This window comes from Diplotaxodon limnothrissa, linkage group LG2 (assembly GCF_057381915.1).
Source record: "Diplotaxodon limnothrissa isolate DT_005_m linkage group LG2, D_limnothrissa_male_GT1.1, whole genome shotgun sequence".
In the NCBI taxonomy this organism is placed as follows: Eukaryota; Metazoa; Chordata; class Actinopteri; order Cichliformes; family Cichlidae; genus Diplotaxodon; species Diplotaxodon limnothrissa.
The window spans coordinates 3,372,517-3,387,459 of NC_140597.1; the positions used below are offsets into that span (position 1 = coordinate 3,372,517).

The 14,943-nt window shown below is 39.0% G+C and overlaps 1 protein-coding gene across 1 annotated transcript; it reads left to right on the plus strand.

Annotated features, from left to right (window-relative positions):
- Positions 1 to 7,638: 7,638 nt before the first annotated feature.
- Positions 7,639 to 13,105, plus strand: LOC146638037 (uncharacterized). The gene is made up of 6 exons (XM_085374318.1): positions 7,639 to 7,681; positions 7,809 to 8,144; positions 8,241 to 8,462; positions 9,085 to 9,213; positions 12,312 to 12,376; positions 12,980 to 13,105. Exons 1-6 carry the CDS (start codon positions 7,639 to 7,641, stop codon positions 13,103 to 13,105), a joined length of 921 nt encoding a protein of 306 aa, XP_085230444.1.
- The last annotated feature ends 1,838 nt before the right edge of the window (positions 13,106 to 14,943 follow it).

Here is a 14,943-nt window from a genome sequence, read left to right on the forward strand (position 1 = left end):
GCTACTGAGTGTAACTACCGCCCCTCCCCCCTCTTCCCACCGTAAAGCACAAGGCTCGCTTCTGCTGAGCGAAGTGGAAAACCTCACGGCTCGCGATAAGGAGCCGGCTCGCGTCGTTCACGTCAAAGATCCGGCTCTAAGAGCCATTTCGTTCACGACCGACCCATCACTAGCCTCCTGCCCTGATAGCAGCTGGGGGAGGGCTATCCTCCGCCTGTGAGCGCTTTAGCACGGGTGAGGTGCCCAAGGCAGCATCGCTGCTTGTTGAGAGTAAGAGCGATACACGTTTTCACGTCAAAAGGTGGTCATAAATAAGTCTCCAATAATACCAGAAAAAGTCGCCAGATTTGTCGCTAGTTGCTTTTTAGAAAAAAAAGTCGCTAAGGGGGTCTGAAAACTCTCTAAATATAGCGACAAAGTCGCTAAATTGGCAACACTGAGTGTAACTACCGCCCCTCCCCCCTCTTCCCAGCGTAAAGCACAAGGCTCGCATGCGGAGTGAAGCGGAAAAAAAGTGCAAGAGAGAGAGAGAGGGTGAGAGAAAGAGAAAAAAACCCCATGGCTCGCGATAAGGAGCCGGCTCGCGTCGTTCACGTCAAAGACCCGGCTCTAAGAGCCCTTTCGTTCGAGACCGACCCATCACTAGAAGGGAGTCACCAGGCTGAAGAAGGAGTCCTATCGGGCTTGGTTAGCCTGTGGGAAGGAATACTTCGAGGACCTCCTTAATCCCACTGACATGTCTTCCAAGGAGGAAGCAGAGTCTGGGGATGAGGGGGATGACCCGCCAATTTCTGGGGGCAAGGTCACTGAGGCACTTAAACAACTCCTTGGTGGCAGAGCCCCTGGTGTGGATGAGGTGCCTATTTCCGAATGAGGGTCATAGTTATGGGTGTTTTTGTGCTGTTTTTTTTATTGGACGTGATGGTTATCAAAACCAAACATGACAAATTTGGCAAGCGCAGGAGACACGACATGGAGGAGATTTGTCAATCAGGCTGCAGAATGCAATGCACATTGTTGACAGTTGAACTGTGCCATAAAAAAATCAGCGAAAAAGCGAGGCAGTGACGGATGAACAGCGGGACCACTGTGTGCTGTTTATTAATAAACAATAACATATATTTCGATATGACGACATGCATAAGAGCAGAAAGGTATTTGTACATAAGTGGGAAAAGCGGTGGCTTGCTAGCTTTTGTGCGGCTTCCCCGGTCAGTCAAAAATTTCAAAAAGAGAAATGAATGAACTTAAAAGGTTGCCAGCTTCACATATCTGAAGTTGCAGTGACGTGCCCATGAGCTCCGCTGACAGCCAGCTGTGCCAGAGTGACCGAGCCCCAGGCCAAGAGGCCGAGGGCACCCCACCCCCGAAGGGGCCCGAGCAAGCCCCAGGCTCCAGGCCCTTACAAGCAACCACCAGGAGTGAGCCGGTGTGTACCTGGACGCCCATCCCCGGACACAAAGAACCACCAACGCACTGATGTCTGAGGGCATCTGCCACTGGCAGGGGGAGTGGTGGGGGGAGATAGGCCTCCATACCTTGGAGGGCCTGAGATGTCCCCAGAGAGGTGGCGTCTGATACCGAACCTGACATATAGACACAAACAAACAGGCACACACAGATACAAACATCCATTCCCACCCTCATGCTCTCTAGAGGCAGACATAAATAGAAACTGTATACACAATCACACTCCCCAAGCGTACTCTATACCCCAGGTCTAGGTACCCTTGCCCATGGAGGGGGAAACTCCACCCAGGTAGTGTTACCTTCTTCCCTGGGGTGGAGCACCACACTGTATATAAATGCCTCTGTTTTGCACATGTCTCAACCAACTCTGTATATTTTTATATATTTTATTTTATTGTTTACGCTATTTAATTTGTAAAATATGTACACACACGTGTAGAAACACATATTTAGTATACACATCCAGTAATGCATATACTATTATATATAGTGTACATATATTCATTAGTCTCAGATTTAGATGCTAATGTGAGACAAAAGAATCTGCTGTGATGCAAATGACAGTCTGCTTTGTCTTACGTGTCTGTAAAAATTGAGTTTGGTCTTCACATTACTGCAGCGATTTACCAGAGATGTGCAAAGCACTGGAGGAGATTTGTTCACAGCAGGCAATTTAAAATTATGCAATCCATACATTATTAGTAAAACTCCTGTTACGACATATTTTTAAATATTTTTTACAAATTGCGTTATTAAAGGATTTAGCAAAGTATACCGTAGCAAACCTTTTGAGGAATGTACCTAGGACTAGAAGACAGACGTAAATTAAAATTCTCATAAAAATTTCAAACAAAGTAACCAACTAAAACATGTTTTGTACTGAGACCTAGTGTAACTCAAATTGGTTTTAATCTGATTTAGCTTAATAAAAGCTCTCACCACCTGCAACAGCCATAGGCAGTATGCAACATATATGCAGGGTGATAAACACTCCAAAAATGCTGTCCTTTTTTGTGAATAGTTGTTGTTGTTGTTGTTCAGTACAACAAAATTGTGGGCAGTCCACACCAACTGTGCATCGTGTAAACATATAACTTGTTGGTCAGCAAGAATAAATAACAGACAAGAGGACTGTATATGACAAGAGGAATATATACAAACTAGAGAAATATATGCCAAACAGGAAGAAGGCACACAATAGAAGACAGTGTACAAGGTTCATGGAGATGGGAGTGGCACGGGAAAGCCTGAGCTAAAGGTTTGAGTTATTACAAGAATTTATCAACTCACCAGCAGGTGGAAGCAGAGTGTCTGTCATCACTTGATCAACATGCTGGGGCTGCAATGCTGCATTTATTCTACATTGACTTAAACTAATCATAATGAAACAAAGTGCTATAAAGAAATTATTATTTAATTTAAAAATAAAAACTGCATCGAACTGCTGGGCTAATACTTCTGACAAAGTACTATTCAGGTTTCAGAGCTCATCACAGCACAGAAACAGCTTTCGTGAAGGTTACAAATGATCTTCTTCTGGCCTTTGACAGTGGAGTCATCTCTATGCTTGTCCTGCTAAACCTCAATGCATGAAGTCAGATAAAACACACCAATTAGTTAAACTGCAGGAATATCTTAATAAAGACCTGGAAGGCCTCTAATTTTTGCTTCTAAATTCAGATAAAACTGAAAATCTTAGAAATATGATATCTAACAGGATTCTTACTCTGCATTACCTTGGCCTCCAGTAACACTGTGAGAACACCTTTCATTTAGGACCAGGATATGTCCTTCAATGCATATACAAGACTATTTTATTCCATTTGCGTTGTATCTCTAAAATTACGTAGAAATATCCTGTCTCAGACTATTGCTGAAAAACTAGTTCATGCATTTATCCGGTCGTTAAGTCTGACGTCACTAGCCGTGTCTGTGCCTAAACTCCGCTGCAGGTCCATATATCAAACGATCCCTATGGCATTACTGAGAGTTGAAAAACTGTCTAAAGTCTTTCATCTTTAATAAAATGATCAGCGTTCTGCTCTACCAGGTGTAACAATTGAGTTTATCATCCAGGCATCCATGAAAACGGAATTTGTGATATTTAACGGAGTTAGAAGTTAGCAGGGAGTTAGCTCGCTAGCTTCCATCTAAATACAATATAGCATGTCCTGACTGCAGGGGTTTGGAAACAAATTAAAACGTACAGCTCTGCTATCACTTCCAGCATAAATGAAGACAGAAAACTAAACAGCAGTGACGTTTGTAGGGTTACTGAAGTTGGGCTAGCTGGTATATAATGATGTGCTACGTGACCGCTAGCGACACAGCTATGTTAGCATAATATAAACAAGCTAACTTTATTTCCACTCGATAAAAGTTAACGTGAGTGTTCTCGGTGGTCAGGAACAAATGTAATCGCATGGCAGGATGCTGTAAAAGGACCAAACTTCAGCCAGGAGAACAACTGAGATAATCCATCCACAATACGAGGTTAGTCATTCATATACTGCTGCATGGGCTGGGCTGTAGTTACATCCTAAGGTTTTAAAAACTGATCTTAAATAAATGATTAGCGGTAATAAAAGCCGAGGGAGGTCAACAGTGATCACTGACTGTTTTAGGAGCTTTTTGAGATTAAATAGAAGAAAATACAAAACATTAAACATGTTAACAACACAAAAGCCATATTAAACGCAGACTACTTTAGACCCGGAAGTAGGATTCGTCACGTCATCACTTAACGACCGGATTGTTTCTAGGCTAGACTGCACTGTAATGTTTTGTTCATTTAACAACCCGCAACACACAAAAAATGCATGAAAAATTCAGCAGCAGTTTGTGTGATCCAAACGAGGTGTGAATCCACTGAGAGGCATCTTTTTCTGGCAGTTTGCATAAATAGTATATGCATATGCTTCACGTGTGATATAAAAATAGTTTTATGAGAATTTCCATTGTAGCAGTGTGGTTTTCTTCTGTAATTGATCGTGCCTGCTCGAATCATTCATGTTTCGTCCTGCACATTGTGGTATTTGCTCACAATGATGTGGTTTAAAAGCTTCTACTTTAAAAAGAAGTATTTAGCATTTAGTTTTAAAAGTTGTAGTTGTATATTTTAAAGTTTATCGTAACAAAATGAGTCCACATTCAGGAAGGAAGGTCTAAAAACTATCGACAGCTTCAGCTAAAAATAGTCTGCGGCAGCTTGTTTTGAACTAGTTACACGTCCTGTTGATGCCCAAATGCATATGCATTCTGAGTAAACAGGATTGGTAGGGCGTTGAAAGCAGAAAAGTAGCCAGCCATAGTTTGCATCTTGCATGTGGCTTACATGTGGCTTTGCTTGTTCTTTCACAAGCACTGATACTGGGACATACCACAATACTGGAAAGTGAAAAAGTACAAGACTTTTGCTGATTCAGTCAAACTATTTTTAGATAGTTGCCTCGTCACTGCTGTTAGCTTGTAAAGGTCAGTGTTTCCACCTATAAACATACATAAGGTCTGAGAAGTTTTGGAGAATCTTGATTAAGCAATGAAAAAACAAACAAACAAAAAGAAAACACATGGAACAATAAGTGAATAAGCCCCAGGATTTAGTGATTTCCTTTATCTGTGCAAGAAGCTCCGCACTTTCCCCTGTAAGAGTGTTAGCATGTGTATGTGCCCATTTCTACCCCCCGGTTTAGCATGTGAATAAGGGTGTTACATATCAATATACTAAAATATATTTTTACTTTATTTTCTTTTTTCATTTTTATTATGTCCTCGTTAAACACTTTGGTCAGCACTTGCTGTTTTTAAATTGCTATATAAATAAGTGTCTTGGCAGGATGACTGACTTACAAAATGATCAGTTCTTGACATGTCTCTTCATCTCCATGTCTCTAGTCATTTGTGGTTTCCCTTCATGTCCTATCCACAGCTCAGACACATCTCAGTTATGCAGAGCACATCATATATGAAGCTGTAATTCACCACAGGGTTGATAAGAACTTTCTAATCTACAATAAAATCTCTTTATATAATTTAAATAATGAATGAACAACCATTTTGGGTTCTGTGGGTTGTGTATTGGGTTATGTGTGGGCTTGTTCCAGTGCAGGATGCTTGAGTTTGAAGGCCAGATCAACACCTTGCACTTTGTATTCTGTTTCCTGAACTGTTTTTGTCGCATAGTGGGACTTCTCTTAGAAATGAGATCTAAATCTAAATATCAGGAAGTAGGAACACGAGAATCTGGAGGAGCACCAAGGACTCTGAGAAGAGCTTGAGAAGATGTGGAGGGAGAAGGTAACAGTGGTCCCAGTGGTAATTGGAGCACTAGGTGCAGTGACTCCCAAGCTAGGCCAGTGGCTCCAGCAGATCCCAGCAACAACACTGTAGATCTTTGTCCAGAAGAGCGCAGTACTAGGAACAGCTAAGATACTGCGCAGGACCCTCAAGTTCCCAGGCCTCTGGTAGAGGACCCGAGCTTGAAGGGCAAACCGCCTGAAGGGGTAACAGGGGATTTTTTGCTGCACGCTGGTTCACAGCATGCAGTGAACCAGCGTGCTTCTGTTTTGATGACTTTTGAATTTTTCCTTCATCGTGTCACACCTCTGTGACGGGTTTCACCTTCCCTGTCCTTTGAATGTAAAGTGAATGATTTATATGATTTTGTATTTAATCAGCATGTCAACAGTCTGCAAATTATAAAAAAACAAGGTAACAGCTTACAAAAAATTAAATAAGAACAATTTTCATTCATCTTATAGACAAAATTACATACGTTACAACAGAGATCTTGAAAATACTGAAAGTATGATAGAAATAAAAGACTGCAGGTGACTTCAAGTCCTTATTTGCAAATGAACCGACTCAAGAACTACTTTGATAGTAAATTAAACCTAATAGCAAAAGCACAAAACAGACAGACAAACAGGCAGACAGGACACCACAATAAAGACTTTTGTTCAGTATTTTTCAGGTCATTGCATGTTTGATTATGAGTAGGTGTCTGCTCAGCTCTGATATACAGAAAACTAATTCAGTGCATCACCACTGGCAGCACAGTATCAGTGAAGCCAGTGAAGGTGTAGTTGTAGCAACCAAAACTACTCTGTTGGCTTGTGCAACAAAAATACTTGGTTATGGTTAAAAAATGATCTAAGTTTGTCTACTCAGATATGAAACTAATTATGTAACATGGAATTAACATTTTGTGTGCAGGGAGATAAAGTGTGTGGAAATGCGACTGGGGCTGGTTTCACTTAATGTCATGTAAAATGTGACTTATTATTTAGGGTACAATAACTTGAAAAAGAAATAACTTAATAGCAGATAATTAAAAAAGAAAAAGATGAATGGATGGATTTGTAGCACACTAAGCTGCACACAGCACACACTTCCTGCAGTCAGCTTTAATCAAAACAATGAGTGTACGTCTGTGGTGGCCTCTTTTCATATTTTCCCTCATTATTTCTCACCTCACAGAGAATTACTCAATAAACATCTTTTACTGTAAGTACTTGCCTACAATATCATGTCATGACAAAGGAAAAAAACCCTGTTTGTTGGTCATTCATGTTTCAAAGTGTCAGGTTAATTTTTGGCACTTACATTTTTTTCAAACGGTTGGTAAAACTTTCAGTTTTTAAACTCTATTTTTTGTGTAAACAGAAAATAGAGTTCAGAATAAAGTTTACGTTACGTTGTATTATCACTCTGTAAAAGTAGAGCTAACAGGTGATCCATGTCAGGTTTGTCTATCATCATTTATTTTTTAACAGGCTGACCTAAATGAACTTCACAATTTTTTTTAACATTTACATTTACAAAACAATTAAATGTAACAATTTGAAGCTCAAAGGTCGATAAAGACTAGCAGATCAAGTAGAGTATAATAAAAATTATGGAATTACATTACAATTCTCAAAAAAGCAAAAGTGTAACACGACATAACTTATGTTAGCGAAAGCAGAGTGCTTTTTTGTTCTGTCATCAGCTTGCAATAATGTGTTTGCCTCTAAATATGTAAATGGTTTGCAAATTTTTACAGGAAGTGCATTTTGTGCTTCAGCCAATCACTGTGATTTCCACTTTGTAAACCTTAATCAGCTCATGACTAAATCTTCCTTTGAGTGTAAAGATATTAGTTATGAAAGAGAAGGCTGAGGTACCACAATGGTTGGAAGACTGGTTTCTTTGATGCTTCTAAGTACATTGTGTGAGTTTATCATTGTAAACAATGTAAAACATGAGGTTTTGTAATATTTGGCATAACATGATGAATATACTTTTGAGTGCTTTTTTCTGTTTTGTTCTAACTGTTACGGTTTGTCTCTTTGCTTCAGCTTTGACTGAAACGAATGAGGTTCCTCAGCAGATCTCTTTAACTGTGGCTAAACCCGGAGATAATGTGACTCTGACATGTGCGCTCTCTGGAAGTGATCAAGGGTTGTTTTACTGGTATAAGCTGAATTTTGGATATATGGTTCAAACAGTTGCTGAAGGAAGTTTTGACAAAATATTTCAAAAGAACAACTCAAGATTCAGTGCCACAAAAGTGGGTAATGTGCATTCTCTTATCATAAGAAATGTAAGCAAAAAAGATGAAGCAACGTACTTCTGTCAAGCAGGATCATCATTCAGTATGAGATTTAAAAATGGCACAATTGTGGCAGTGAATGGTAAAGTATGTTAATTTGATTGTTTATATCATATCTGCGGCTAAAGCCAAACAATTCTAGTTAATGCTATTTTATGTCTCTCTGTGACTCCCACAGATCCTAAAACGCAAAATACATTTGTCACCATGAAGAAAAGTCGAGAAGTGGAGCCAGTCCATCTGGGTAATGCAGTCACTCTGCAGTGTTCGCTCCTCTCCAAGAACAAAACTGAGACAGATCAGTGTCCATATGGTGAAACATCTGATAGTGGGACCTACTACTGTACTCTGGTAACATGTGGACAGATCCTGTTTGGGGAAGGAGCTAAAGTGGAGACCAGTATGTTTGTAAAGTCTTATTTACGTCTTTAGTTATTTTGCTTGTTATTGCTGTCTTGGTTTCCATGAATATATACTAGAGGGCTTCGCATGGTAGTTTTGAGCCCTCTAAAATTGATGTGAGTTAGATAATTAGGTGATCATTGTGTGGATATGCAATATGATGTATCATTAGCTGCTGACAGCTCAAAATACTTAATATAAACATTATAATGTTCTTACGTCTCACAGTCCACAGTGGTTGGAAATCTATAAATCAGATTTGCAGTTTAAAGCTTACAAGAATTATTGCAGGTTCCTTTTGGCTGCCTTTGCTACTTGTGCTTTTTCTTCTTCGTCTTGGCATAAAAATCACAAATGTATGAACTAATGTTTATGAAGATTTATTACTGAGACACTGTACATCTTGGAAATTGAGTCAAAAAGTGGTTGGAATCCTGAATGTTTTTTGTTTTTAGCTTTTCCTGAGTTTCTACTTCTGAAACTCAAAATTCATGCAGTGAATGAAAACTATTTAAATGAAACTTTAATACTGTGACCTCACTCACAGTGAGATATGTACATTATTGTGCCATTATATAATTAGAATGTTAACAGTCTGCTGTAATGTTTTCTTATTCCAGAGGAGTTCCTGCTCGTTACTGTGCTTGGAGCACTGCTGGCCTGCTCTGTGTTTGTGAACTTTGCACTGATTCTCACCAAAAAGAAAAAAGAAAGAAAAAAGAAAAAACAACCTCGCGAGCACTGCAAAGGTAAGTTATTCACATCTAATATAACATAGTGTGCGTATATATATATATATATATATATATACATATATACCCTGGGCGCCTCCTGGGTGAGGTGTTCCAGGCATGTCCCACCGGGAGGAGGCCCCGGGGCAGACCCAGGACACGCTGGAGAGATTATATCTCTCGGCTGGCCTGGGAACGCCTTGGTATTCCCCCGGACAAGCTGGAGGAGGTGGCTGGGGAGAGGGAGGTCTGGGCCTCTTTGCTTAGGCTGCTACCCCCGCGACCCGGCCTCGGATAAAGCGGATGAAGATGGATGGATATATATATTTACTATTTACTGAACTGTAACCTCAGTTTGTTCTTAGCTGACAGGAGTAGCACCCGTATTAAAACATGTTAAAATATTAAAAGCTAATACTAATATCAATCATTGTTTCTACAAGAGAGTATCTTGTAGGTTTCTTATGACATTTATAATAGTGATGGGTCGTTCGCGAACGAAATGGCTCTTAGAGCCGGCTCTTTGACGTGAACGACGCGAGCCGGCTCCTTATCGCGAGCCGTCACGTGGGGTTTTTTTTTTTTCTTTCTCTCAGCCTCTCTCTCGCACTTTTTTTCCGTTTCACTCTGCACGCGAGCCTTGTGCTTTACGCTGGGCAGAGGGGGGAGGGGCGGTAGTTACACTCAGTAGCACAGGAACAGAGCCAGAGAGAGAGAAAGAGAGGCAGGGACAACAACATTAGAAAGGTATAGTAATCATCCACAACTATTTTCGGTTGCAGATGATAAAGGATTGAGAAAGTTTATTCATGCAGGTCCATATGACAGAGAATATGCATGTTCTTTTAGTTTTCATATTATAATTTATATTTAATTGTGTTGTGGTTTGCAGTGTTTTGTGTTCTTTTCACTTTAAATTTGTGAAAGGAAAAAGCTGAAAATGTAAATAGTTAAAACTTGAAATGTGAATAGTTGATTTTTGTATTATATGATTTATTTATTACATTTTATGTGGAGTGAATAAATAAAAGTATATTTACGGTGGCCCCTAGAGACAAAGCACATACAAACTTCAAATCACGTACGAACTCTGAAGCATGTACAAACTCCAAAACACGTACAAACTCCAAAACACGTAAAAACACGTACAAACTCCGAAGCACGTAAAAACTCAGAAGCATATAAAAACTCAGAAGCACATAAAAACTCAAAACACGTACAAAAGAACAACAGAAGTGCTCCAGGATGCTGGGCGCAGTGTTGAGCCTTTGTTATCTTGTGGCTACACAAGCCAGCAAGTACCAATGACTGGATTTGGTGTGTGGTAATAACAGGTAAATGAACTTTTTTTTAAATTATTTGAATATATATATGAGTGCCTGTGTATAAATACACAAACAATACACACATGCTTTCAATTGTGTAATTTAAGTGATCTAGTAGCTCTGCTTTGGAAGTTCAGTTCATGCTAGAAATGTGTTTTGGAGTTTGTACGTGTTTTGTCTGTAGGGGCCACCGCATATATTTATATATAAACATATATAAATAAAACCACTTGTTTTTACGTTAGTAATTCCTTTTGTGCATAATTTTATATTATTGTTAATAATAAATTAATTAAAGCAACAAAACAACCTGAAGAGCCGGTTCGGAGCCGAAAGAGCCGGCTCTTTTTAGTGAGCCGAACCGAAAGAGCCGGAAATCCCATCACTAATTTATAACTAGGAGTAGTGATGAAGTTCTTTTCTATCCTGACTGTTATTTGTACAGCTCAGAGCCTTTCATTTAATTTATTATGTTTTTATTTATTATGATATACACTTTTAATTAATTCAGGGCATTTGTTTTTTCTACCCTTTTAGTGCTATTTTTTTTTTAAACTTTAAATAAATAATTCTCAATTGTGGCTCATGAGTTGTCCCATATAATATGTTCAACCTTTAAATTAAGCTCTTAAACAACTCTATTATAACTTTAAAATCATCAAACTGATATTTATTTGAACTTTTGCATAAATATTTTAATATATATATATATATATATTATAATTTATGCAAATTTAAATTGTGCTCACCACAGCCATGAAAGTCATGAAACATTCTATTGGTTCTGATAAGAGAGGCCTTTCAGCTCACAGAACATGACCAGAGCAGAAGAAAGACTACAATCACCAGTTGCAGTATGTGACAAAGTTGGAGTCTGCTGAACTAAAAGATATGAATTTAACAACAGCAGTGCACTAACGCAACCTGATGAGCCTACCTGTAGGCAAATGTAAGGGAAAGTCATGACAATAGTAAATCCACTGCGCTGTTCTCTCAGATGAATGAAAAAAAGCTCAATCTGTCTGACGATGTATTTATTGATAATTTGCATCTTTGAATATTTTTTATAATTTATTGTATTTTACTGTATAAATACATTTGCCATTTAAGATGATTGCACACCAGATTGGCAGAGGATAGTTAACTTTTATTTATTAAAGTTCTTCAGTTTTGGAAAAAGGGCCAACGATTATTTTAAAGCAAACAGTCATGTTTAACAAAATTAGTGAATTTTCGACATATTCAGCACTTTCTGTGTGATATTTCTGTTCGGCTCTACTCAATAGAGAGAACTGTCAAACTTCACAACTGCCAGAAATTTGAATTTCAAATTAATTCCTCGTGGTTCATGCAAGTTTTCTGTAAAACAATTTTTTTCCCTAAAACTATTATCAACATTTCCATTACAATAGTGTATATAAGTAAACACAAACAAAAATATTCCTAGTTTACTAGAATTCAAATAGTTACTTAATAGATGAAGTCACAATTGCAGATAATTAAAGAGAAGTTGTTTCAAATGCATTTCATGAACATAAAAATGACTCCACCAGACTTAAGCAGCTGTTCCAGTAGTCAGATTTTAATCGACCAAAGTGATAAAACAGGAGGTTAACGGTTTGAATTTGCAGGTGCTAAAATGTGCTTCTATCATCATGTGAAGCTGAAGCTGCCGTGAGAGTAAATGGAGGCTCTGTACAGCATTACTAAAGCCTTAAACAGTTTATTCTGGATTCTGACCTGACAAGGTAAAAAAAAAAAATCACTGTTAATATCTTTTTTAATGAACAGGAAAAGTAGAAGTCTTTACTGATGTTGAACAGGAAAAATCATCTGGGGATCAAATGAGCAATGAGGTAAACACACACACACACACACCATCTATAGCTATCCAAATATCCATATAATGTCTATCTAATAATGACATATATGACTAGACTTCGATCATAATATTGGATAGGTACTGCACTTGATAGGTGCTCTCATTGACAAATTAAATACTGAATTTTTAAGGTTGAAACACACAGAACGAGTAAGATAAACATTCTGGAAAAGATATAGGAAGCAGTTGGATGTTGTGAAATACAGGAAAGTGCAGACAGCAAAGGTAAAAGAAATAGTTTTGATCTGAAGCTGAGGTGTCAATGACAGTTTAGTAATGAATCACACCTGACATCCCACCAACAAGTCCTTTAAAGTGAACGAGGACATGTTTGGTTAGGTCACACTTTAGTGTAATATGTCTACTTTAGATGTGTGTTTTCATGATCGTAACTAGCAAATATGAAACAGCTGCAGTTACCATTGCACGGAAACATGAAGTCGTCTCAAATAATAATCGTTTGAAGAGAAACAAACAGACAAGGCTATGTGTTGTTCTCTGTGTTGTTTATGTTTACGTGTCCTATGTTTTTAAAAATATTTTCAAATGTTTGTTCATTTCTGTTAATAATTTACAGGAGGGTGAAGAAGCAGGACTAAACTATGTGGCTCTGGATTTCCCCTCAAGAAAATCTTCAAGATGGAAGAGTAAGAAGGAGTCACCAGAGTGCACCATATACTCTGGCATTAGAGAGGGCCAGTAAAAGGCTGTCCCCATGAAGCATGCAGATTCCTCTGGGGTAAAGAAAATGTGTTGCGATCAAAAAGAAAATTACAGTGAGGAGGGATTGTTTTTTTCTTCTGTTTCATTTTTTTTGCTGTGAGAGAGACTCTTTTTATTACCTTTATGATTCTTGTTTTGATGAAGAAGGTGGAGTAGTTAATATATATGCTGTGTATGTTTATTGCAAGGCTACGGAGCCCCGCAAGGGACATGGGAGAAAAAAAATGCAGATAAACTTTTGCGAGATCTTGCAAAAATAGGCAGCATGCTTCAGAGGCTGCTAGCTCGAAGCTGACCGGGTGGTTGAGGCACGATGTGCTGGGAGTGCAGTATTCTCGCTGGCTCTTGTAGGTCTCAACATCCCAGTAAGCTTTGAACTGCTGGGTAACAAACGTCTCCGAAAACATGAGAACGCTTTTGCAAGTATTTGATGTGTTGATAAACTGAGCAGATATTTGAAGTTTACACGGCTACATTCGCCTGAAAATATCTTAAACGTTTATTTTGTGACCCAGAAAGCGTAATATTAAAACTAAGTAATATTGCTGCCACAGTTGTTGGAAACTGGAGTTGGCTGGGCCTCACTATGAAATTTGGGATAGGTTGGGACACAAAGGACGCATTTGGAGCAGCCTTCGAATTGGGACAGCCTTCGTCGTCTGGCTTGTCAGCTTCGAGCTGGTGGCCTCCGGAGGATGCGGCCTATTTTGCGAGATCTCGCAAAAGTTCATCTTCCTTTTTTTTTCTCCCATGTCCCTTGCAGGGCTCCGTACAACGCAGATTGGTAGCTGTGCAAAAAGATATACATTTTTTAAGTAAAAGTCTTAGGGGCAACAATTTATTTGCTGCTTATGTTCTTGTAACTTTTTAGTTTTTATATTCAAAGTTAAATAGCATCTTGCTTATCTGCCCACTGTAGTATCTGTGAATACTTTTATAAAAGATACTGGAAATAAACAATACTATTGCATCCAGTGTTGGGGTTGTTATTCAAAAAAGTACGTCATTACACATACTAGTTTGTTTTTTTTTTTCCCTACTGAGATCACTGCACCACTCCGTCCCTGCAGCTGAGGGACCAGGGACCATGCCTCTGGCACAAAAAGTAATCCAGTATGTTAGTTATTCACACCATGAAACTGGTCACATAGATATTATTATTAACTACATAAACTAAAGAACCACACACTGAAACAAATCTATACTGTAATGAGGACTTGCATATTAATTGAGTGACTGATGAAGCCTTTATTTGTCGCTTGCAGTTGCGTGCAGCGAAATTGGACCTCTGCTTACCATACATACATTACACAAACATCACATTGGGGAGACAGGTCAGAACAGGGAGTGTAAAGAGAAACAAATGTACAACAGAATAAGGCATTGGAGGAGAAAAACGACAACTCTATTTAGACTGAGCTAGTGGTAGGGGATAACAATGAGAACAGAAAAAAACTCTTCAGCAAAAAAGCACATAAATCTTCACATCGTAACCAATGTTCCCTCTAATTTTTCATGTGTCTGAGCGAACACACAAGCTCTCTGAGCGGACACTTGGACCACTGTGAACAACAGCAGACGTGTGCACTCGTCACGGTCTGGCTGGCAGACCGTGGGGATGAGGAAAGTAGGACCCAAAACGCAGGACTCTGCGATGCCACAGTGCACTTTATTTACAGTGAATAGACAGGTAAGTCCAACAATTAACTCAGAGATGTAATTTGCCAATGGTGCTCATCCCTTGCTCCCAGTGCGTCCCGTGTTGTAGTCCCCTTAGTTTGTGTGCTCCCCAACTCGCTTCTTTGCTCGACTTTCCTG